We start from the raw sequence: 26,403 nt of genomic DNA, 5'->3' as shown, positions 1-26,403 counted from the left end.
AAGTCACCTACATATTGACAGAACTCTGTCCCATGGGCTGTTTGGCAGCTCATATCTCTGCAAGAAGCCACAAAAAGTCCCATTAGCTCTCACGTGTACTTCTGCCCAAGCCTGTAGGCAAAAAGCTGGTTCAGTATCAAGACATTCTCACTGCCAATCTCGTTATTTGAATTGCCAGAACTTTAATGCCAGTTAATTCTAGCTCTGAGTTAGATTTTGTCATGCAAACTCCATTTGCCTGAGAGGAAAATAAAAACTGCAGTTCATCTCACACAGGGCAGTAAATTGCCATTGGAGAGTACTACACATTCAGTTCTGAAACACCTCATATCCCATTACTAATTACCACACAGTCTTTTGGTGGCTAATTTGGCTAATATTTTCGGTAGTTTTTTTAAAAGGAGTCATGTTGTTAATTAATCTTAGAAAAAAGTTAATATTTTACTTTTTCCCAAGCACCGTACCTATCTTCCAGCTGTTGGGTTACCTTTTCTTTGCAGTTATGTTCCTTTTTCTACAAATCATGTTCCCAGAATCACGAATATTTCCAGTGCTGTGTGGGTCTCATTATTAGCACAAATAGTTTGTAGATTCTGATCCACTTCCTAGTATGAAGTACCTGAAGTCCCCTCCTTTTTCAGTCTTCCATTTTAACAATGCTCTCTTATGTCATATGTTTTTACTAACAATTCTTTGTCACAATAGACATACCTCAAACCACTGACATAGTGTTCTCCAAAGTTAGATGGTAGCAAGATCTAAGTCTTTAATATCTGTTCGTAAAGGAGACCAAATGGCTCTAAGGAGATAGTCTTAGAATCCAGGCAATCCAGGCAATATGTTCTTCTGTGTTGGGCTGACTGAACTAAAATTATAGATAAGGCAATAAAAATGGAAGGGTTTTTTTTCACTCAGGTTAGTGTCTCAAACCAAAGTCCTTAGGAGAGACTAGAGTTGAACACAAGGTGCTAATCTGAATTAAAAGAATAGAACGGCTATCTTACAGCTGAGCTATCTATGGCTGGGCAACACCACCTCCAAAAAAGCCTGCTCCTAAAACCAGCAGTTCTAACTTCAGATATTTAGTAGTAAATGCCATAGCTTTTAAGCTTAATGAGTTAATGCATGGTATTATTTCAGTGCAGGGTTACTTTTCTTTTCAAAGTGTATACACTGGGAATTCCACATTCACTTTGCAGGGGTCATAGTAGCTTGTAATTCTTTCATCTTCAGGATTCAGTATAAATGTATAACTCATTCCCTAGACCACGTGCAAAAATTAAATGTATTTAATTTTAACACCACAAAATAAAGTAAAACCATGTCTTTAATGTAATAATCTGATGCAAAATTATTTGGCAGTAGAAGGAAAATTCTAAGCACTGTTTCTCATAGAACCACCTTTATGTAGGAAGACTGGAGGGGAGCGATACAGATATTACAGATGTTCAAAACTGCATTCAGTTATACCCAAGCATTTTCTAATCTGTTTCCAATTTAATCCCAATTTTGATTTGTAGGAGACCAGTTGTTCCTAGAGCAATATAGTCATTTATTGTCCACGTTTATTTTTGCCTAGGCAGTTCTATGCTCTTTTAGTAACATAGCTCAAAGATGAACGATTTTCCATACAAATATTTGTGTTGGAAAGTTACAGCCCATATTCTTCCCCTTAAGGCTTGTATTCTGAATAACTGGCATCCCATAAACTCTTGACATCAACTTTGGTAATATATTTTAGGAGGAGATTGAAGCACGGGTGGAAAGATTCAACTCTCTCAGTAACTATGGTCAAGAACTTGCCAATTCTGGTCACTACGCAAGCCCTGAGATTCACCAGTCCCTCTCCAGACTACAGCAAGCCTGGTCTGAATTGATCCAAGCATGGCAGGAGCAATATATAAAATTGTTTCAAGCACAAGATTTACAGGTGAGTACAAAGATATTCAAGAGAGAATGCATATGCCACTGACAGTGCTCCTCGCTGTAAACAGCAAATTTATAAGGTAGTGTACTGAAGGATATGCTAATAATACCCAGTGTTTAATGTATATTTTACCAGTTTCCAGAAGGCATGCTGAGGGCCAAGCACATTTAGTGGTGGCAGGACCTTTAGAAATTGTACCTTTGCAAATCAAAGAAATTCCTGTGGAATATGTGCTCGTATGTTTTTCAAAGGCTATAAAACTTAGCAAAATTTGGTCAAACTCTCATGCAGCTGGCGAAAGGAACATACTTAAAATGGAATTTTACTAATCTACCAAATTCTGTAACTTCCCTCAAAACCATAGAGACAGGCAAGTATTTAAAAAAAAAATCTGAAGAAAAATTCAGCATGGACCAAATAGTGCATTTTTCCCTGGCTTTTTTTCTAAGTAAAGAAGTGTTTTGGCTGCAGTTTCCAGCAAAACTTCCCTGTAACAGTCCATCTCACTTACAAAATTTCTGCTCAAATGGCTTGTTGGCAAAAGTTAGAAATAACTGAAATGGAGATTTTACAACGGGGAATATCAAGTATCTTAAATAACAGCTGGTGCTGCTAGTCCCATCTGAAAAGCTTTGTGTATTTGAGAACTTCAGCCATGTGGTAAGGGCTGCTTTCATGCTTCTTTATGTATTACAGTCTACTTATTTCAGGCCATGTTAGAGTCCTTTTAATTGGCCAGTTACCTTACACAGTAACCACATCTCTCTACGCTATTAGCAAGCAAGCAATGAGTAGTTGTATTGTATCCTATGTCTTAAACAAAAAGAAATAATCACATTATAAAGGAGAAAGTGAGAAAGTAACAGTAATAATTGATGTGCATGTGTTTTTTATAGCCTCTAATGCTAATTGCCATCCAGCACTGTGCAGTTAATTTTTGGAATAGCCCTGGAAGTTTGTTTTTTACAGTGTAGTCTGCCAAAGTCAGATTTGCCTCTGTTTTGCACCATGTTTATGACTGCTTTTTTCCCTATACAGAAATTCTATGGCTACGTGGAACAGACTGAGAGCTGGCTCAGCAGCAAAGAGGCTTTCCTAGCTAATGAGGACTTAGGAGTAGGTGCTCCAGGAAATTACAAATTTCTCTGCAATCAATCTGGAAGAAAGGGATCTGCGAAGTATAATGACGTGCTCTGAACCTTCCTGTGATCCTTCTCCTTCTGAAGTTACTGCTCTGTCTTGTGGATGGTTTAGGATCAGATTTCTTTCCTTGATATTTTACACAGGATAGGATTTTCAGCCCCAAGAGTAATGAAACAGTCCAACTACTCCAATTATAGCAGGAAAATAAGTGCATCTCTCTCTTACTGGTCATGTCTAACCCAAATACATTTGCCAGCAGTGCACAAGTCATCACTGTTGTCACATACCCAGTGTAGCTTTAAATTACCTACCTCAGTTACCAATAACACTGCAATAACTGAAACCACAGACGAATGCATGGGTTGCAAAAGCTAGGCAGGATGCTGGATATACATTCTGATGCTTAGCTTACCCTGCATCTTGCATAGGTAGTGCTACCAAATTGGTTATCTCTGCAGGAACTACAATTACATGTGTTTACAGTCCCTGCACTGAAGTATATGATACTTAGAAGGAACCACCCATTTTACAGTCCTATTTAGCTCAACAATGTACAGAAAATGCTCTATTCTTGTATTTTCCCTTCCAATGACACATGCAAGTGCCCAGAAGTTTATAATTTTTTCTGACCCGTTTGTTGTGAGCTTTATTGCTTCCTTTAGAATAGTGGGAAAGCAGATTTTATAGTGCTAACAACATTTTGACACCACTGCTTCTAAAATTAAAAGTGCAGAGGGGTGCTGAAAAGAGAACTCTGAGTCATTAAGCTTGGGATTCACAAATGTTACAAGAAGTCAAGTTCTGTTTCTCTCCAGATTAACTATAATGTCAGACTCCAGTCCTCAAATTCAAATCTGGATCTGAGCTCTTCCAAATTCCATGGGTTGAAACCAAGGCTCTAATTTTAATCTCTTTCTGTGACATATTTGTTCACTTAACTCAGATCTCAGTTTTGCATCCCACATTTGCTTCCAAAATAGCATCTGTCTTAAAATTGATTTAGGATTAGGAGCTGATGCTTTAACTTTTGAGAAGTTATATGTTCTATGCAGCACAGCAATATGCAGGAGAAGCTAAGCATCCAGCAGTTACTCCAGTTTTGACCCTGAAATAATGGCCTCAGACCGTACATAGAACATTATTTAGTCCCTGAGTCTCAGACTAAATGCCAGTAAATTTCAAAGACCAATAGATTTTCTTGACAGCTCGCAAATGTGGGGTGAATGTCATTTAGCTTCTGGATTATCAGTGCTGTGGATGGAAAAACCCTGACTGAAAGCAACTTCCCTTTGTTGAATCCTATCCAGGACTCGGTGTCTAGTGTGGAGAGCCTACAGCGGAAACACACGCAGTTTGAAAAAGCCCTGGAAGCTCAGATGGAGAAAATTGATGAGATGGCTTCGTTTGCTCAGCAGCTAATGCAGAACAAGCATTATGACTCAGAAAATATCACCAACAGATGCCAGGCCGTTCTGAGGAGGTGAAATCAAACCCTTCCCATGTCAACCACCCGTCTCTTTTGCAATGAGACTCTCTGCCTGTAATTAGTATCTTTGAATTATTTAAGAGAACCATAAACTAGTTTGCATTTATTCAACTTTGCACTTTGCACTGTAGTCTTGCCAAATTGGCCTGAGGTCTAGTCAATATTTCATTAGGAGATTTCCAAAATATAGTCAAGTGGAGAGGGAGCTGGGTTCAGAAAAAGGTAGTTTTCCTGTAATCCTGTATCCTGGCTTTGCCTTTGGGATAGTGCTGCAAACAAAAGACAGGCTCGCTGTGCCATTAAATACTTCATTATCACTAAATACCATGCAGAAAGGTCATTTGCTACACAACTGCTTTTTCACTGCTCTAGTGGGGTTGATCTTATAGCCCTGCTCAAATTACTTATCAGGGCATCAGCAATTTTTCTGATCAGATCTTGCCCTTTCATGTGAATTACTTTATTTCTCCTAGCACGTTGCATATTCATTTTCAATGCTGACAGTAGAGACAGTTGTATTCCGTGTTATGGTAGATGGAAAGAAGATACATGTAAAGCTTATACAGAGAAACTGGAGATCCCTTATGGTTTAAGTGAACATATGAATTTATTAAGATGATTTCAAAACAGATGGAAAGATGGTGAAGCTTTGATTTATCCCTGACAAAACCCATCATACTCACAGGCTTTCCATATAGGAAACATGCTACATTTATGTTCTTTTGTACCCTGAAAGACAGTAATGGTGATTCCTAGAGGCAGATAACATATATACATAATCTGTGTGTACTTTAAACATACCCATCTGCTAGTAATCCTTCCTATAGTGTCCTGGGCATCTTCTCTGACTGTCCAAATCATGTGAGGCTCCATATCATGGACATTTCTGTCTTAGAGAATGGAGAGTTACACCATGTGTGTTTTAGAGATGAAAATTGAAAGCCCAGATCCTAATTCACTCTGTGGCTTTTACCTCACACATTTGTCTTCAACTCAGGAAAGAAAAGCTGCTGGAGAATGCTGCTGCTCGCAGACATCTGCTAGAGGAATCAAGGCTTCTGCAGAAGTTGCTGAGGAATTCCTTTGAGGTACAATTACACAAGATTTATGGTATTCTAGTATCTTAAAACATACTGCACTGCGTAGATCTGAAACCCTGAAGGGATTCACGGTGAGAAAAATCAAGAAAGTGAGCCTGGAATGAGATGATACTGGAAAAGATAAGAGCAAAGGGATATTTTTCAGCTTTCAAGTCACAGCTTCCCTCCAGTAACCAGATGAAAGATGTAGTGTGCATTGGACACCAGCAGAATGCTGAAGAAATTGCATTTAAAGGGAGTGTGCTACCATTTTAAAATTTATGGGAAGAGACAAATCAGTTCTTTTCTTGTGACACTGACAGTAGGTTAGAAATAGGGAGATAATTGCCCTTTCTCAACCATGAACGCTTGTGTACATGCACACACGTGCCCATGCGCTATCTCATGGAGACAGCCCCCTTTCCAGTTAACAGTGCTGGCAAACACAGATATAAGGGTGACTTCATTATGAAAGACAGGAGGACCTTAAGGAAGCAGTACCTCAGAACAACTCATTTGTGTCCTTACTCACTAGTCCTATGTTTTATATGTATTAGAGGAGAGCCTGGCAAATTGGAGCTGAAGAAACACTGAAGCTTTTGTCTACTTCTGTTCTTTCCTCCCACGAAGGTGGCTGCCTGGATCAATGAGAAGATCAGCATTGCCCAGGATGATAGCTGGAAGGATCCGAGCAATCTGCAGACCAAACTGCAGAAGCATCAGACTTTCCAAGCAGAGATCATGGCCAACAGAAATCGCCTGGACTCCATCAAATCTGTAAGAGAAGCAGGGTTGATGGCAAGGGTGGGCAACTGTCATGAAAGACTGCAGGCATCCAGAGTTACAGCAACCTTAAACAAGGGAGGGGGAACTATTGTTCCCTCACTGACATTGTACACATTGTCACTGAGAGGACTGTGAAACTTATTCTTTTAGTCCATCATGAATTTTCTGTTTCCATTGGTTTCTTTCAATTTTTCTGTTATTTTTTGGTGTGAGTTTTCTGTCTATATTCATGAAAGAGATGGGTGCTTTCAATGAAAGACTAAATCCGCTGACTTTAGGGACTTCTTGCTGGTGTGAATGCCACTTTAGAGGCACACGCATTTCTTTCCAGCAGGGAACTAGCTGATTGGATGCAAAACTTCAGCAAGTTGGATAAGATTTATCCAACGAAAAGGATTAAGAAGAGTTTTCAAGTGTTGCCTTTGCAGCAGCATGCTAGTAGGAGAGAAATGAGGGAAGTCTGACAAGCTTTGTCAGATACTTGGCAGAAGCTGTGATCAGATGATGAGTTTGGAAGGACAGACTGTTACATGTTTATTAACCTTATTTTCAGCACAGTGCTTACTAGCTGTATTTTGCAACAGATAGCTAACCATTAAAAGTAGATTCCCTCCTCAGACTCACCTACATCCAGTATTGTACAGCCCTTCTTTAAAAAGCAAGCAAACAAACAAAACCCCAAACCACTTTTAACCCCTCTGTTTATAGCCACTACAGGGGGTTTAAAAGTTGGAGTTACAATTCTCTCTAAACTAATCTGGTTTTAGAGAATTGTTTGTGCAATCTCCTCATTCTTTCTTGATGCCCCATCTTTTTCAGTGGGAATAGCCTTAGTAGTTGCTCTTTAGAAGAAAATTAACATCTGCTGTCCTAGTGTAGTATCTTTCTCTTGCTGTGCCTCCTCTTCCCCACACGAAAATGTAGAAACAGCTTAGTTCAGCTTTCTAAGGCAAACTTAGTCCCAGCTTAAGGATATGCCTACACACTCTTCTACTTGATGGAGATCCTGCTGTGCCCCCTCTACCTCTTCTTGTGCTAACCTGTTAGGCACCTGCAGCTCAGGGGTTAGAAATGCAGACAGACTTTTATGGCACTATACAGTGGTACAAAGTACATGGCTTGAAGAGGTTTTGTTACCTCATACACTGGCTCACTTGTATGAGATAGTCCTCTCTTAAAATGCAAGGAAGGGAATAGGAAAGGACACATGGTTGGGCAATCTCCGTGATCATAGAATGTGGGACATCACAGAAAAAATGAATGTTTGCAAACTAGGCTTCCTGCCAGCTTTTAGGCAATGTAGCTGTTGCTTAATGATGGTTCTCTTTACCCTTTGTCTTCTAACATTGCCTTCTGGCATTTCAAACAATTTTAAAGGCCAGAAAAACAGGAAAATTGGTCTCTGCCCTAGTTTCAATAAGCATTTTGCCTTTATCTGGTTTTTTTCTTCGTCTGTGCAGCCTCTATTTTTTATGTCAGGAAGTGATGGTTGCGCTAGACTTTGTTTATGTAGGCAAAAGCGGTATGTTCTGGTGCATCCAGCAAAGGAAGAAAACGTCAACTGTTCTCTCTTCTATAGGAAGGGGAGAAGATGCTCCGTGAGGGGCACTATGCCCCTGAAGCCATTCAGTCCAGACTACAAGAAATGGAAGAGCTATGGGAGGAACTGCTAGCAAGTTGCCAGGATAAACGGACCAAGCTGCAGGATGCTTGCAAGGTAACACAGGAGCACCAGTGGTTGGGTCTTGGTGTCATTCCCATGGATAACATGGCTGCCTTACTACATGTCTTACCTATGAGTGTGATTGATGCAATTAGACCTGATTCTTCCAGACCGCTAGAGCAAAGAAACTACTAATTGTGGACTGATTGAATAGAATCAGCAGCAGAATTGGCAACCCCTATGGAGGAAAAAGGATTTATTGACTGTGTTTCCTTCTGCTTTCTGCTGCTGGTTTAGATCAGGATTCCAGAGAGGGTTACTGAGGGGAGAAAATCCATTTACTCATACAAGTCAACTCTCCGCATCTGTCCTGATGGCATTTTTTCTCCACCACATTGAGAAAGAAGCCCACAGCTGCTTTTCATTTTTCTTGCTCCAGGCACATGACTTCTCATAACCGAGTTTTACATGGGCTATCAGACACACTGTGGGTATAAAAAAAGGTTCCTCCTTAAAATGGCTTCATTTTAAGGTACTGTGTCCCTTATTGAAAAGTATTTGTGCAACACAAGTAAGATTAGCTCTTCACGTTCTCTGCATCTGTTCTTGTGTTCGCTTAGACTGAATTCTCTTCTTCATTTGGACTACCATCCTATCTGGGAAGCATTCGCTGAGCAGTGGGAAGCTTCTTCATGTTTGTGTGTAATTCTTACTGAAAGTGGCCAAGATTTTTATATTATATTGTCTGTCCCAAAGGTTTAAATGACCTTTTTTCTTGCTTGTCCTCAGGGCCTTCATTTTCAGCGAAGTGTAGAAGATATGGAGAAATGGCTGGAAGATGTGGAAAATGAGTTGAAAGCACCATATAGTAACAATGATCTAGTGGTTTTGAACAGTCATCTGAAGAAACAAGAGGAACTGGAGGAAGATATTGCTGGCCATAGGGACCGGCTGCAAGAGCTCGTGGTCACAGCTCAGCAATTCCAGAAAGAGAAACATTTCCTTGCTGATGAACTAGAAGAGAGAGTGGATCAACTGGTGCAGAGGTGTGTGGGTGCCCAGCCTATCTCCTACCATCTTTTTCCTACTTTTATCAGCCTTTTTCTTACCTGCATACCTTTTTTCTTTCCTTCTTTACATCATTCTGAAAAGAACATTTTGCATTCATTCCTTATTACTCCTCACTGTGTTCCCTTTAAATCCTGCAGATACAAAAGTCTGCGTGATCCTCTGCAGGAGAGACGTGGGAGTCTGGAGGCAAGCAGGCTTCAGTACCAGTTCTTCCGAGATGTTGATGAAGAGTTAGCCTGGGTTCATGAGAAGCTCCCCATGGCTTCCTCCAAGGATTATGGCCAGTCCCTGGCAACTGTTCAGAGTCTACAAGAAAAGCACCAGGTAACATCACATGGGAACCATTCTCAGTCTTTAGAATCAGAGAGAACATGGAACTTAATTTGCCTCTGGCAAACTTCTATCTACTGTGCTTTGACTAACAGGACTCATGATACCAGGAATTATTCTTATCCTTTTTTGAAGGATACGTCCATGACCTGGCAACATAGGTTTCCATGCTGCTTACCATTGCAGCAGTGTAGGTACCACACCATGTGCTTTTCTATGGACACATTGTCTCTTTCTATGAACTGAGTTCAAAACCTGGCCTTTGCAATATAAAATAGATATTACAAAATGTGCATGCAGTCATAGCTTCTTTGGGCAAGAGATGTCCTAACAAATATGCTTCAAAACTCAGGAAGTACATCCAAGCAAGCTTATTGTTCAGATGTCTCAGCATGAACTCCCAGGAAAGCATCTTTCCCCCAAACTCTTTCTCCTCTGGAGGGAGTTAACAGGATATTATGGTCATCTTTAGCTGACTTTTATTCCAGTAGTAACTTTCAAGATAGCTGCTCAATTATTTCACAAGGTTCAGATGGGCCATCAAAGAAAGCAGTGCCTGGAACACTGCCATTTCAAATACCAATAAAGCAGCGGCTGCCTTCCTGATCATTTTGAGCAAGGAGCACTATCTCTTTGCAGATATGAGGTGGAAGAAAAACAAAATCCCACTAAAAGTTTCCAGCAGCTACTGGTATTTAGTGTTAGCAAATGACAGCCCAAGTCAGGTGTCTCCGGAGAAAATATGTGCAATCTGCAGTAGGGCTAGGAAAGACAGAAGATCTTATAAAGTGGGAGTGTGTGTGATATATATATACACAGAAAGAGAGTAAGCCCAAGCATTTGATGCCATCTGCATGTCTACAAATAAAAATCTGAACTTACAAAGAATGTGAAATGTCTCCAGGGTAAAATGTCAAGACTGCTACAGGAAACATACTAGGACAGGGATGAAGTCTCTTAAAAAGTTGATTTATCTGAGGTACACTCACAATCTAATGAAGAATTGTAGAATGTTTTTAAATGCATCTTCCAGAATATTCCTGAGTAAGACCCATGGGCATATTCTGAATAGTTTGCACCTTCTCAGTATTCAGTGTAATTCTCATCTTTGTAAAAAATTCTGTACTTAAGCAAGATGCAGTTTGTGATTTTGAGCTAAGACAGTAAGAACAAAAAGCTTGTTTCATCATATTTAAAAGTATAAATGTTGTTATGTGCACAATTACCCCTCTTACCTCAAATGAATAATGAACTGATTGACGTGGTAAGGTCGCAGGAGAAAGGAATGTTTGAGCTGAATTAAGCTGAGGAAATATTTGGTCTAACTGAAGGAATAGTGGAGATACTGCTTTAGGCTGCGATTTTCTTTGTTAACTGGCCAGGTCTCAGGATATTTCAATGAACTGCAAGAATGGGAGATACAGACCATAATACCAGTGTATAATAAAATGCCAATTCTTCCTGCTATCTTACTTTTTATTCTTCTGGAATCAGGATTAGAATATAAGTTTTGAATTCTCAATGGTTTAGTAGCTGGAGTCTCTACACCTTTTTTTTAATGTTGGCTTACAGGCAAATAAATATCAGAGGTAACGTAACAGTCCAGAACTGAATATACTGTCAGTTCCACCCTCTGTTGTTTGTTTTACTGAGCCAGCTTTGCAGTTCTTGGTTTGTTACCACCAAAGATACTGAGAATGAAATGTATCAACCTAAGATAAATAAATACTGTCTGCTAAACTGCATTTGCACACAAATACAATATGTGTACACACAGCTGCTTGGCTTGGAACAGCGTTTCCCCTCCCTTCCTTCCCTCCCACTTTTTGGTTTCTTTCTTTTTTAATTCCTGTTGTTAGAAATTAAGTACTGTGAACACATGTTTCTAAATGTTCAACTGTAAAGTTGTTCTTCGTGCTGCTAGCTTATTATTAATACATGGTACAAGATGTTTTATAATCTTTCCACTGGATTCCATTCTGCTGGGGTCAGATATGGTGTCACTTTTCAACAACATAGTGTCTGTCTTGAAATTAATAGGGGGGACTTAAATGCATGATTAGAATCAGAGCTCTTTTCCAGCCAAGTCTGATACTTCAGTTGAAAAAGCAGCTCCTCCCCTCAGAGAGGGCATCTCTTGTGCATTACAGAACTCTGCAGTCCAATGCTGAAACTGCCTGGTTTATAGCTATGAAAATAAACAGAACAACTGTAAAATGATGGGGGCTGGTTTGGTTGTGCTCAATGTGCTCAGGCAGAGTTAGCTGTGAAAAGCACATCTGCCCACGTGCAAATTGGCATGGTCCTTGCCCACCCATGCAAATATCACATGAGGGTGTGTATGGATATGCGTATGGTTTTAAAACCTACCAGCCTTCAAAATGAATTTCAAGTAAAGACTGAGAACTGGTTCAGGAAGTTTTCTTCTCTCCTTGTCCTCTTGGCTACCTGGTAGAGCGTGTACCCACAGTGTTTGCAATGGCTGTTATGCAAAGCTGCATCTTCTACAAAGGCATTAGCAAGTGATGAATACTGATAAGCAGGTGAACTGATTGTTCTTCACTAGACACATTTTAATTAAAGACACACCATGCAGTGGGATGGAAGTGGGTATATCTCAGTGGAATCTAAGATGAGAGGTTTGTGGTTAGAACCTCTTCCCTCCACACTGTGAGGTCCAAACTTCAAACCTATGTTTGATTTCTATACTTGCTACTTCACGCCAAAAAACTCCCCCACCCCACTTCTAGCATTCAGTTGGACTTTGCACCTCTGGCCCATCTTTGTGTATAGAAAACAAATTTATAATGGAATTACATGACTACATCATCTGCTGCAGAACCATCCATAGCTTTTATTTCCAGTCTGTCATTTTACTCTCTACTCTTTCTAGAATTTGGAGAATGAGATAAGCAGTCGGGATGCTTTGACCAAAGCAGTGCTCAGTACAGGGCAGAAACTGGTAAGAGGAGGTCACTCAGCCTCTCGCGAGATCATGGAGCATCTAAAGGAGCTTGAGACTTCTGTAGAAACATTGAAGGCAGAAGCTCAAGAGAGGAGGCAGCGGCTCATGCAGTCATACGAGGCCCATCTGCTCCTGAATGAGGTAAAGATGGTTCATGAGGGATTTAGTTTGGCCTGTTTTCATTTAAAAGAGCCAATACCTGTATTGTTGAATGGATGCAAGTGCTGAGATACGAGCAAAAGTCATACTGTCCTGATTTTTCATAACTGGTAAATATACAGTGGAGAAAAACCAGTTATTTTTCCAACTAACTACAGTGAGGGATAAACATGTAACTGTAATTACTGGGTTCTGGGTACACATTTTTTTAAATAGTTTCTGCTAGATTGCATTACAGAGAGGCACATAAGCCCCTCTCTGTTTTCAATGATGTGTCTTTGGGGTCACATAAGCCCCTCTGTTTTCACTGATGTGTCTTTTTGGGCACCACTGCTTTCCAGTTTTCTTTGTCTTGACTTAAATCACAGCTGTGTTCAGGCTCATCCCTGTATTTTATGCAGCTATTGGAGGTGGAGGCATGGCTGGCAGAGAGGAGTTTCATTCTGGAGACCTCTGATTATGGAAAGAATGAAGAATCCACACAGGCTTTACTTCGTAAACTTGAAGCTACCAAGCTGGACATGGATGGTTTCAGGCCCCGGATTGAGAAAGTACAGGAGACAGGTGCCAGCTTGATAAACAAAGACAGCCCAGAGAGGTAGGAAAATGAAAGCAGGCTTCTGCTCCAGGTCCAACAGTAACACCCAGAGAAGGCAAATATGGAAAAGTTCAGCCTTCAGTTGCTGTTTGAGGGCTCGCTCAGAAATATGACTTCAGGGACATCAATCCCTCCTTCACCACCATCACACACACTCAGTCCCCAAGAAACTTGGTGATTGTTTTAATGTTTTCATGACTATTTTTTTTAACAGCAGGACAATTAGTGCAGATCAGCTGCTTTGTTCATTGTTTATTCCTAGGAACTGTCATCTAATTCTTATTTACCATAAAGGTTCAAAAACCACTGTGCTTGGGAAAGGAAACAGACATTCTTGGCAGTTCAGTTTTTCATTGCCAGTTCGCTTTTGTGTCTGGGGAGAAGGAATTGAAAAGAACAACCATTTGTATGAGATATTTTAGTGATGTCCTGAACTAGCTGGTTGTAACAGCTCGGCATCACTCACTCCATGATGTTATCTTGTTTCTTCTGTATTTTGAAAGTGTTGCAAATTCAATCTGGCAGGAAAGATGATGTTCAAAAAGAACAGTAGAACAAAGACATACCTTGTGATTCTTGTTCTTTGCAGTCCAATGATACTTTCAAGGCTCCAGGGGATCCTAGCAGACTATCAGTCTCTCCTACAGAAAGCTGAGAGCCAGAGAAAACACCTACAAGAACAATTCCAGCTCTACCAGTTTGAAAGAGAATTCCAGCTGGTGGATGCATGGCTTTCCAGTAAACAGTCCGTAGCAGAGTCCGATGACTATGGGCAAGACTTAGATGATGTTGAGGTAAAAGAAAATAGGAAGTATTGTATGTTTTGTGCTGTAAAGCAGGAATATATTTGCTGCAGGTTTTGTGTAGCTGCTGACAGGGAAGTGTGTTACAGTGACAAAAAGTAAGCAAAACAGTTATCTTTACAGCAAGAACTTGCACTGGTTTCTGTCTGCTTATACAGGCCTCTCTGAGGTAGCATCCTCCAATAGAAAAAGAAGGTACATGAGAAAGTTAGCTTTTTCTTGGGATAAGGCGAGGTCAGCACGCTTCACTGCTGCTTCTGATTATAAACTTGACATGGCTTGAAAAAGGTGATGTGACCAGGGCCATTATCTTGTAACAATTTCAGTGGAAAACTCTGGGATTCACACCTCTGGCTGCTGATTTCAAGGATAAGTTTCTCCTCAGGGCACACAGTGCAGAGAGGTATAATTCATAATGTCCACTCCTCAACAACTGTTGCAGGGTATGTTTTTTAGCTTTAGATTTGGGCAGCGTGTCAGGATGTGGGTGATTTTTTCTGTGACCTAACATGTTAAGTGATCAAGATAATAGATGCCTTCTTCTGACTTTAGATCATTTGGGTTTATCAAATGATTTTCACTTGTAGATTGCAATACATAGCTTTTGTGTTCTACAGTACACAGAAAGTGATCCCTTCTGCCTCCCTCATAAAAGTAGGCAGAAATTCTTATATTTAAATCTGTGTCCCCATTTATCTTGCAGGAGCTGGAGAAAAAGTTTAAAGATTTTGTAAATGAGGTGAAACCTCTGGGACATTCCAAAGTTGTCTCCTTAAATGAGTTAGCATCTAAACTAGAGAAGGAAGGCCACAGGAAGATGGACGTTATCCGGAAGAGAACAAAGCAAGTCAATGAGATGTGGGAGAAACTCTGCCATGCCATCCAGACAAGGACAGAGGTAGGAAGTATAAGAAATACTGGGGCATTGAATTCCCTGAAGTTTCTAATCTCCTTCTTCCTTTCCCAAACCAGTGCATTCTTCACATTGAAACACAGGTTTATAAGAGCAATGGGTGTGTTCTGTTCTGTTCTTTCTTGATCCATTTCCCTTTATAGCCACTGCTTACCCTACTGTTCCTGGCAAGGCTTATACTTGAAAGTTATTTATCAGCTTAGAGTAATTATGTTTTCCTTATTTCTCTGCTAGATCTAGTTTCTTGAAAAACTAAACCAGGCTAATGTTTTACCACCACTAACAGGAGGCCAGCTCTGGCACTCATCAGGCTTTTCGTTGAACTACTTCAGCTTATTAAACAAGATTAAAACTCTCCAGATTTTTTGCTGATTTGGTTACTTGAAGTCCAATAAGGGGTATGGAAGAGAAGGTAATAGAGAACACAGCCAAAAGCCCTACTTTTTGGCAGCAGACAGCTGTTAAATCTTCTCACCCTGTCTCTTGAAACTGCAATCATAGATGAGTTTGGAAAAGCAGAGAGGACACACAGAGCTCAACATTTTTGTTTGCTTTAAGGGAAACAAAAACTGTCAGATGTCCTTAGCTCTTTTCTGCACTCCTGTTACATACACATTTTGCCAGTGAAGTAGTTCAAGCTGTTAGCAGCAGTATCCGCATGACAATTGCTAATATATAGTTTGAATGTAAAATAGTATTAGAACATATTTTAATTCTCTTATTTCAGAAAGACCTAATTTTCACTTAGCTCTGCTTACTGTCACTGTTTGCAGTGCAGGCCTCTATTCCAAGCAAATTTTTTAGGATGCTTTCTGTGGTTTAGAAACCTACCTTCAGGGGGCAATTCATGCTCTCCATCTTGATCATTCGTCTTATGCAGGGATAAATTTCTCTTTGGCGACATCTATTTCTTTACAACGAGGAAAATAACTTGGGGAAATTAGGTTAGCTTGAACAGCTCACTTTCAGGTATTTCTCTCCCACTCCTGTTCAGTTGGTACTGCATTAGGACATACAATGGTTGTCTTCTTTGTGCTGCAGACATGATATGTAGTATTATCATTAAACTGTTTCTTTATTCCAGAATCTAAGAGCAGCCCAGCAAGTTCACCAGTATGATCATGATGTGGATGAAGTAAAGGGCTGGATGCAGGAAAAAGAGGCAGTGGTGGATATAGAAGATTATGGATATGATCTTCCAGGTGTACAAACACTTCTCAGCCAGCTTGAGGGAGTAAAGGTAAGGGGATCTGTCATGAAGCAGTGGCAAAAAAGCATAAATGACAGGAATAAAGAAGAGATTGAAGCTGGATTTGAAATCCTCCCAAGTGCCTGGTTTGCAGGTCAACAAAAGATAAATTTCTTGTACCCTGAAATATTCTTGGTGCTTCACAGAAGGGGTGGCCTTTTCCTCCTCTTTTTAATATTATGATATTATATTATTAATGCTTTTGCTTCTAAGGATGAGCTTCTCTTCTAAAATCTATTCCAAATTATAATTACAAAGGTGTCATTTGAACCACAAGAGACTTCAGCTCCACACTTACTAAATAATCAGTGTGTCACATTTAAAGAAGATTCTTTGATGTTTAATGATGAATATTAAAAGGCATTAGGACGAAACTGAGAGGAAAAGTCTTGAGAGAGTCATGTTTTCAGCCTTTGTGCAGCCAGTGGTTAGAAAAGATATACACCATCTTAAAAATCTGCTATTGATAGGTGTGAATAGTGACTTGGTCTTACAATCCACTCCATCTCTGTTCCAGAGAGATCTAGGAGCCATCATGAAAGAGCTGGAACGGATTCGGGGAGAGGCTTGGCACCTTAGCCGCACATACCCTCAAGTCAAGGAAAACATCATGGAGAGACTCACAGATGTGGATGAGTGCTGGGAAAACCTGGACAAGAAGTTTCTGGAGAGGAAAGCACGACTGAGCCAGGCAGAACAAGTCCAGCTCTACTTCAATGACTGCAGGGAGCTGACGTATGTGTTGGCCCCTTGAGTTTGGCAGTGGGCCTTATTTCTTGTCTTTCCCATATAGGATCTTTCTACATTACACATTAGTTATTTGACTGCTGTCCCAGGTGCTCTACAGCTTGCTTGCAAACCTCTTTGAGTAATAATAGTACATGCCATCTTCTCAACAGCACCTCATAGATTCTACTGCACATCAGAGGCGACCATGCCACTCCAGCACAGTGTGTATAACAAACCCACGTGTTTAGACTATTTCCTAAACAGTCTTGGAGTATTTGGTCAGTCTGGATAGATTTGGTAGTCTCATAATTCCAACTGGAAGTACTGTTGATTCTGTAGGAAGATAGGAGAGTCTCTGCTAGATGGTCAAGTAATTTATACACGTGTAGAGAAACTGGTGCCCCCAGTTCTAGAATAGGGTAGAACTTAAACGTTGAAAATGTTTTGCACACATGTATTTAATACCAGTTCCCATATGTACACCCTCTTCTGCCCATTCCTATTCAGGGAAAACTGTGTTATTTAAACAGGATTTTTTTACAGAAGAAACATGGAAATTTCTAATTCATCGTAGTTAATGAAAGAGTTAATCCATGGATTAGAAATACAAAGACAGTGGCTACCACCAACTGTTGGACATTTAGTATGCTAAGGGATAGATCCTGGGCTCAGGTGAATCAAGATCCATTGGTTTATGCCAGTTGAGGCTCAGGGAGTAGAAAATTTTCCTTACAAAATATCTATCAGTATGTTTCTTTGCATGAATGCTCTGTATGCATATAAAGTACTTCCACACATAGTGATAAGGTTAGTCTCTGTGTCCCTGCACCACGAGTAAAAGCACTGAGAATGTGTACAGCCTTGGCATTTGCAGTTACAGTTCTCCCTGAGGATTTGAATGCACAGTGCTTCAGTGTGTATAGATGCTGCAGCTACCTTCCTCACCAGCTGTTTATTGAAACAGCACTGGGAATACTGTATCAGGTTATAAAAATGCATAGATGTGTGAGTGAACCCTCATCATTGTATTTGTATATTCATATATTCCATGAGCAATAGGAGTCTGTACACGTGTATCCACAGCCATAGGATGTGTGTATTCCTGAGTAATCAACAGACTCAGATTCCTTCCCTTTTGTCCCTTTTGACTCCCTCTGTAGGGCCTGGGCCAATGAGATGCATGCACTAGTGATATCTGAGGAGCTGGCAAATGATGTCCTGGGAGCTGAACTGCTTATCAAGCGTCATGAGGAATACAAGCGTGAGATAGAGAAGCAATGGCTAAAATACGAAGAAATGCAGCGGGCAGGAGGCGACCTGCTGAAGAATGGGCATTTCATGTCTGCAGAGGTGTGTTGAGTTACATATTTTACAAGCAAGACTGAACAAGAAGACATTAAACAGGAAGGAGTTGCAGCTTTGTCTCTTCTTTCAAAACAGAAGAAATAAACAGGAACACCAGGTTCTCTGCTGTTAAAAGCTGCAGTCTTCATGTGACATGTCAAAAAAGAAAAGACCTTTTTAAAGTTCTTTCTCTTCTAAAAACTGATTCTGAAGCTGACCGTGAAAGAATAGTCAGTGGATTGATTATGGCTATGTGAGGGGTAGAGAGGAATCGCTATTCCACAGAAAAGATGTGCTACATAAATGAGACTTTAGCATTTAACTACACAAGACCTAGGATAAAATACATCACAATGCAATCAATTATAGGATGGACTGATGTCCCTGATGATATGTACACCAGAAGACACATAATTCTTCAGAAATGTTACATAGCCAAAGGGGCTAGAATGTTAAAACTTGTGTGATCCTGTTATCTATGTACCTTTAGACTTTGACCTTTGCAGTAGTCTCAAGCTTGTCTTAATACTTGTAGATCCAGATATCACACCATCAAAAACATCTTCATAATTTATGCAAGATTACATCACTTCTGTTGTAGAAAGAATTAGAGAAGTTTCCAGTTTAAAGCACTCAGTTGTTGCCTTCCCATAAATAGATGCATTCATTGAATCTTTTTCTTCTCTCTAGTTTTGTCATATACAAATTGCCTGGGTATAAATTTTCATCACGGGAAAGCATATAGCATGATATTGTTTATACAGTATATGGAATATGCATACAATATATATCTGTTCAACATACATGCTGAATGGATTCAAGTAAGAAATATGAGGACTCAGACATCCTTTCTAAGCTATGTTAACAGCACAAAGTTATGTAGAGGTCATCTTTTGGATCATGAGGGCAAATTACATGCTAGCTGGCTGTGACATGAAACTCTGATTGGATTTTTCACCTCCTGGCATTACAAATGTTATTTTTCTAGATTGAAGAAAAACTGTTAGAGCTATCAGAGCTCATGAAGAAGGTAAAGGAGAGCTGGGACATGAGGAAAGAGTTATATGAGGAAAACTGGGAGATTCAATTGCTCCGCAGAGAGCTAGAACAAGCAGAAGCGTGGCTGGCTGCCAAGGAGAGCTTTCTTTCAGATCCTACCTATGGGGTGAGTAAAGACAGCGCAGCACTATTGGAATGCCTGCTAGTGTATATACAGAGTGCTTGAACCATCTATCAGCTCGGGCCTGAAGTCAATCACAATCTAAACAGTAATGCACCCTTGAGATTACAAAGGCCAGGAGCTCTGTCCTCCTACAGAAGTGATCCCAGGGTAGTTGCTGCATTTGACATAGTGTTGGGCTCCAGGGGGTGGTAGAAGACTGGGAAGAATCCTAGACCATTTTTTCACATATTAAGATAATTTTCAGAGGGTTCAACCTTCCCTGACATGCTGAGAGCCTGTTTTGAAAGGAAAAAGGGTTTTTCCCCACCTCCTGTGGGGCAGTAGAATGTTCTGCACAGATGGCTTGATAGCTAGCTTGTACATTGATATTTAAACACCAGCTTCCATAGGGTTTTTTTCTCATTGTTGACTGTCTTCTGATGTTTTATAAGGTGGGAAAACAATGTCATAAACTCAGGTATTGAAAACTAAGCAGAGAGCCAGACAGAGGTTTAAGATGCATGTATTGTAGGGCAGGAATGTGTCTAGCACAGGCTGGAATTCAAGTACTTAATCTGTATGTTAACAGTTATAGTTGGAAGCCAACTATTTTTCACACATCACCAGGGGTTTAGACATTCAAGTACAAAAATCTCAGAATCATCATTTGGCTTAATAGAATGGGTAAATCTGAAGATTATAGGCACAATCTCTTCTGATGGACTTGATTTTAGGCTTATGTATCTGATAACTTTTCCATTCAGGACTCAGTATCCGAAGTAGAGGGATTACTGAAGAAACACCATGATTTTGAGAAGATGCTTGCAGCTCAGGAGGAGAAATTTGCTCAGCTCAGCAGGAAAACCAAGGTAAGAATGAAAAGGTTAATGAGCTGCATATGAGACAGGATAATGTGGGTCCTTGAATGTCTGGAGCTCAATCATTCCATGTAAGAATGAACTCCTGTGCTCAGAGGCAGTAAATGAGTGACCAAAGCTGAGTTACTGCAGATAGAGCAGCTGAGAACAAGACCTGTATGTGGATCAAGAGAGTCCAACCAGCTTGCAGAAGTTCTAGGGGAGAAGTGGAAACTGTTCTGCCAGGAACAGCAAAAAGGATATGTAGTGTGCATTGCTGTGAGAACAGGGTGATTCCTTGCTGTACGGATGGAGAGATTTTGATTCATTCAGCTTTCAGTAGTGAGATGCAGCCCCCTAACAGTGCTGGAGGATTGCAAAGGGCTGAAAATAAAGGGAGACCAAGGCAGAGATAGACCTTTTTTCCTTCTGTATCAGAGTTCTACAGTGGATTCTATTAAGTACCAAAAATATTCAGTCAGAATCCCAGATAGTTCAATGGTTTTTTTAAATTGTTGCCCTGAAATAACCAGCAAAACACAGCTTTTGTGCTTGGCACTAGGCTAAAAATTGGCTTAGCTGAGTCTGCCTTTTGTTCAGTGATTTGCAGGTTGGTTGAATGGACAAAGGTCCTCCACTCTAAAATTCCATGAAAAACCCCTTCATATTCACTGTTCCTACAGCAAATGTAAAGAAGTGCCACAGAAGAGCAGCAGAGCTTCTCTAGAGCTTATAAAAAACTCAGCCTCTAGAGAACTTAGCAAGGGCAAGATTCATTGCATTTGAGGTTAACTGCCATCAGTATTCATGGTTTGGGCAACAAAATAATGCTCAGCATATAGCAGTTAACTTCAGTTCTAACTGTAAAATGCCAATGCCCATGAATGTAATGAAGGTGATTTTAAACAATGCAATACCTGTGTTCTACAGAGGGAGAGGAATCTTCTGAAACAAGTGGACACGGAAGAGAGTGAGCAGAAGGATAAAAACAAAGTTCTGCGGGTTCCCTCTCTGAAAAGAAAAACATCTGACAAAAGGAACGCGCCGCCAAAAGTGATAGAGATAAAGAGCACAACACCACTGCCATCTGCGCCCTTACCCAGCCTGTCCTGGAGGGCCCCACTTGAAACTATTTTCTCCCCTGTTGAAAAGTCTTCTTCAACATTCCAACAGTTCGGTGCTGGGGGAGCCCCAGAAGTGCTGAGCAGCAGCAAGACAGAAATGAAGGCTGAGAGGAGGCTCAGTGACATTATCACTCCACCTACACCGAAGCTGGTGGGCCCACGAGCTACGTTTTTGGAAAATCACAGTCCTTTAAGCTCTCCTTTATCTCCTACTCCCACAAGCCAGCGATGCAGCAGCAGTTTGTCAGAATCATTTGCCACAGGCCTTTTATCGCCTCACGAAAAGAGTGCTGCAGGCTCCTCTTTCTCCAACCTGCAGACAAAACTAATGGCAACTCCACCCAAGCCTAGCCAAAGGCCACTAGATCAATCATCAGATTTACTGCTGTCTAACTCCTCTAAGGAGAGGTTAGAGACTGCATCTTCGGTAAGTCCCAGGGATCCCTGGCCCCCTCCTAGCAAAACTGCTATCCTGTGATAGTTAAAGTAAGGAAATACATGAAAGCCACAAAAAGCACTATACAGTGGGCATTTCAGTGGATACACTCATGGATCCAAACAGTAAGAAGCATTTTATGTGCCTTTGCAGTTGATACACTTCCCATAAAGATAGTTGACTTAAGCAGCTAGGTTTACCTTAAAAGCATTTTTAATTTGCTCAGCTTTATAGCCTAGGTCTTGACAACTGTACTGGTTTCTGGTTTTCTTTCCCAAACTATTGGTTATTCATGCTGCTGAAAACTCAGCAGAGCACTTAACAAGAGCCAGGAGATGCTGTTCACAAAGAAGCGAGACTGCAGATTTACCCATACCCTCTATGTGAGGTGGTGGTGCTGGTCCAGTCAGTTTAGAAGTCAGAGAGAGGCAGGACTTAGTGGCACCCTTGCCAAAGAGCTGGCCTGGTGCTAGACTAGAACAAACAAAACCAGTTTGCTCGCCCTGAGAGGAAATGCACTGATTGTTTACTCATGGACAGGTACAATTTTTCTCTTCTCTTCTTGCACTTTGAGAGTAATGTCTTTGTCACATACCCAGTACAACACTATTGGTGTAACTCAGTATTATTGCAGGAGGGGTATGAATAACCTTAGCAATTAAAGTTGCAAAATGTATTTAATAATATTAAAAAATATTAATTAATTAATACACTATGACAAAGCAAATTCATGAGCAAGTTGTTCTAGGTGGCTGTGAATTCTCTTCATTTAGGTAGTATATCAGAGATGTGACTAGAGAGGATTTCTAGCTGAGCTATGAGCGCAAAGGCCAGAGGCAATAGCAATCAGTTTCTGTGTACGGAATGTTTTTAGAAAGACCTTCAGAAACTACAACATACATTTAAGGGCCATTTTAAAGTTAAACAGCAATGTTCTTGCATGTCCCAGGTTTCTGCAAGTCTCCAGCACATGGAGGGATTCCTAGAAAAGAGAGACCAGCTCCTTCCAGGAAGACAACAGGTAGAAACAAATGCCATCCCTCTGGGTTAATTCATTTTTAGCTTGAGTTATAGCCTAGATCTGGTCTGGCTTCTTCAGGGCAAATTCTTGCTGAAGAGGAGATCAGGGCAGTGGGTTTAATTCAGTTGCCACTAAAATGCATGAAGTGCCCACTGACTTTGGTATCTGGTCAAGTCCTTAAGAGACAATACAACTTTTGTCTGTCATGGGAATCATGCAGACCAGGGTCTGTCTACATTTAATAGATTTATGAACCAGAACCTAGGCTGTGCGAACATGTTGATTATGTTCCCCTCATTATAAGTACAGTTTTCAACTGAGTTGGGGGAAAAAATCAACTAAAAAATGAAATAAAATACAAGCTTCCAGACCCTGTATGAAGATATGATAGTTTGTTGGCAGAGGAAGCCCTCACTCCAATGCTCCCAGTGCAGATAATTTCTAACTGTGCTAGAAGAGAATTAAGGTTTTTGTTTATCTTTGAAGAAGTGGCTCGTTTTATCCAGGGCTGAATGAAACTGAAATCTAAATTCTCATATTTGGAAAGAATATCACTTTGGGCCAGCATGGTAATGATCATAACAGGGCTGGAAATCTGTAGACACTGGAATGTTTGCTGAGATATTACATATAAGCAAGAAAACTAGACTGTGACCAACAGGTAAGGGCCAGTGTTCCAGCTGGAAAGAAGTGGAGGTTTTAGTGGCCAAAAATAGACATAACTTTGATTACTCACCTCCTCTCAAAGATGTTGCAAACCACAATATGGTATAGAGCTTGCTTGCACCAGGTTATGTCATTTGTTCAGTCCTGTCTCACAGAAAGACCCTTCCTGAATCACCCACACTAGAAACTACAGCAGGTTCTGGTTTTCTAGGAGATAATAATGACTAAGAGAGCTCCTGTGGTAATAGTATGGGCAGCTCCTAGCTTTCTGTAGAAATGCACATGAAAGATTTCACTACTCCAATAAAATATATACCTAATAATTAGATTTTATTACCATTTCTATTCTTGTAGCCAAGCTCAAGGTCTTGGAAATCCTTCTACGTAAAACTTGATGGATTAAAGCTTGATTTCTATAATGATGAAAAAGAAGCATCTAAGGTAATTTGGGTTTTGAATCTTTCTACTAATCTCTGCATTTATCTATGTAAAAATGTATTTAAAAGAAAATAGAGGTACATTTGCTTTGGCTTGGGGCTGGGGTAATCAGTGCTTTTTCAAACGTCAGCTGACTAAAAATTCAATGATTGTTCAACTGCTACCAACCATAAGACAGAATTAATAAGCTTTAATTATGTATTAAATCTAGTAAAATGTTTTTTTCAAACACATTCCTTAAAAGAAGTATCTTATTCAGGAATTGCCTTCAAGATACAATGCAATAGCCCATTGTTCCTCTGTGGTTCTTCCTGTTCCATGATCTTAGTTACAAAGTTAGAAGCAGAAGGAGACAGCATGTGTGTCAGCCTGGAGGTTTGTATGAAATTGAATCCTAGCAGAAAAAGCACAGAAGACATTTTGTTTTAATTTCATCCTTCTTCAGAATGTACCCACAGTCCTGTCCCTCAGCATTCCTGGTGCCAAATGTGAAAGGCTGGTGAATTACATCAGGAAAGAGAACACCTTCATGTTGCGGTAAGTGCACTAATAAAAACCTACACAGCTACCTGTATGGTTGTATTGACCTACAGTCGTGAAAGACTGTATGTTGTTAGGAGGCATAGCTAAAATATCTTAGACAAGGACAGAAAGTACAAGGCAAGACTAACTAGAATTCACCTTCTCCTATCCTTGTCTACAGGCTGAGAGATGGGGCAGAGTATTTCTTTGCAGCACCTTCTCAGACACTGATGGAGGACTGGCTGCAATCACTACAGAATAATATAGGTACATTCTCACTTCCTTCAAGAATGAACTATGATTTTAGCAAATGATGGTAAGAGAAAGAGAAGAGAATGAGGTGGTGTCCACAGTCTGGGGCATTTTTAGCTGTACTTTTTGCCTCTGCTAGACAGCAGCGCACAAGTCACCTGCTACCTTGCAATGTAATGAGAATGACCTGCTAGGGTGACTTGCAAAGCAGCCTTTCAGTTGTACTGCAATCTGCCTCTAACATTACTTCAGAAGGTTTTTATTTGTGTTCTTTGACTCTGCAGGGCACAGTAACAGATCACATTCCACAGCGATGGTGCAGCCTTTTGTTCCAAACACAGAGACCTCCCAGACAAGACTGTGGGACTTTCCAGACAGAGACTCTGCTGAAAGACTAACCAGCAAAGGCTCTCTCCTGAGGTAGGTGTTCTGTACCTCTAGACTGAACAGATATCAGTGCTGTTTGTGCTCATATGGCAATCACCTGTAAAGGGAAATTGTCCTGAGGTCAAAAAGTTCTGCTCCTCTGTCATCAATGTCACACAAATAGTGTGACCAAGAAAGACATCGAAGTGCTGGCGTGTGTCAAAGAAAGTATCTGCTTTGAAGACCACGTTACCTCTATGCTCAACAGAGAGAGACATTCCAACAGATGACAGAATCAGAGCAGGAGTCTACAATAGGTGCTTTTGCTTTGATCAGTCTCTCTAGCAGGGTCTGAAACAAAACCCAGTCTCCTAATTAAAGGAGCCAACTGATTGTCTAAAGTTGCACTGTTTGAATGCTTTCCTCAGAGGCTGTGTATTGAGAATTGAAACACAGGCATGGAAAACAGCCACATGAAGCCACAGCCAAATTCAGAAATCGGGCCTGTGCTATAAATCAATTTCTGTTGCATTTGGAGTCTGTGAAAATCTTACAGACTACGATGTGAAATCCTAGTCACTCTGCCTGGTAGATGTTTGATGCTGAGCTGGATGCCTAACAAGTTCTTACATATGCAGAGCAACTGAAACTCCTCTAGACTGTACCTGATTTTCTGATGATGCATGTTGTTGATAGGAGAACACCTTCCTTCAAAATCATGCCAGAGAGAGAGTTGGCAGCCTTTCCCAGAGATTTTAAGGAAGATGGGACTGCAGTGACACGAGCCTCTATCACCACCCTAAGCCTAGAACAAAGTGTTAATAAAACAAAACTGCTTCCATCTGTACTAGAAGCAGGAAGAGAGAAATGGCATTCGCCTCAGTGAATGCCAGACCTTTCACCACTATATCTTAACCTGCCCCTCTGGATATGTATTGATATGTTTTAAGTTAATCACTACTCTTGGAACTTATTTTAATTATGCCTTAAATCTAGTAAAGCCATTAAATGTAATTAAACAGGACTGTGCCTGGTAGCATTTTGTGTATACAATGACTCTTATCGTTTTTCATATCACCCAAGTGATACCTACTCCAAGTTACCTAATAGAAGAACAGAGGGGCCTTTAAGCCAGACAGCTCAAGTGAAGTGACTCTGCAAGACAGAAATGGGGAGCACTGCAAGTAGCTTTGAAGGTATCAACAGATAAGATTTAAGAGGATTAGATGGTCTGGACAGAAACAGAAGTCTCAAAGGAACATTTGTTATATAATTTCCAAAGTGTTTTGTACTCTATACATTCTTTCAGTTTTA

General features: G+C 40.4%; 1 protein-coding gene across 1 annotated transcript in view; it reads left to right on the top strand.

Moving 5' to 3' along the window:
• The window catches only part of SPTBN5 (spectrin, beta, non-erythrocytic 5), a 91,022-nt gene extending 64,924 nt beyond the window's left edge, over positions 1–26,098 (top strand). The window contains 24 exon segments of the mRNA XM_010018543.1: positions 1,742–1,930; positions 2,966–3,043; positions 4,378–4,550; positions 5,554–5,644; positions 6,266–6,412; positions 8,001–8,138; positions 8,874–9,130; positions 9,293–9,479; positions 12,379–12,591; positions 13,011–13,207; positions 13,797–14,001; positions 14,714–14,908; positions 16,008–16,163; positions 16,690–16,907; positions 18,062–18,251; positions 19,234–19,410; positions 20,172–20,276; positions 21,195–21,815; positions 22,774–22,845; positions 23,866–23,952; positions 24,395–24,486; positions 24,653–24,738; positions 25,008–25,143; positions 25,786–26,098. Of these exon segments, the coding sequence (XP_010016845.1) occupies positions 1,742–1,930; positions 2,966–3,043; positions 4,378–4,550; positions 5,554–5,644; positions 6,266–6,412; positions 8,001–8,138; positions 8,874–9,130; positions 9,293–9,479; positions 12,379–12,591; positions 13,011–13,207; positions 13,797–14,001; positions 14,714–14,908; positions 16,008–16,163; positions 16,690–16,907; positions 18,062–18,251; positions 19,234–19,410; positions 20,172–20,276; positions 21,195–21,815; positions 22,774–22,845; positions 23,866–23,952; positions 24,395–24,486; positions 24,653–24,738; positions 25,008–25,143; positions 25,786–25,975 (4,200 nt within the window). The 3' untranslated portion in view covers positions 25,976–26,098.
• The last annotated feature ends 305 nt before the right edge of the window (positions 26,099–26,403 follow it).

Source organism: Nestor notabilis, unplaced genomic scaffold, assembly GCF_000696875.1.
Source record: "Nestor notabilis isolate BGI_N333 unplaced genomic scaffold, ASM69687v1 scaffold2680, whole genome shotgun sequence".
Lineage (NCBI taxonomy): Eukaryota > Metazoa > Chordata > Aves > Psittaciformes > Psittacidae > Nestor > Nestor notabilis.
This window is presented reverse-complemented; position numbering and strand designations above follow the sequence as displayed.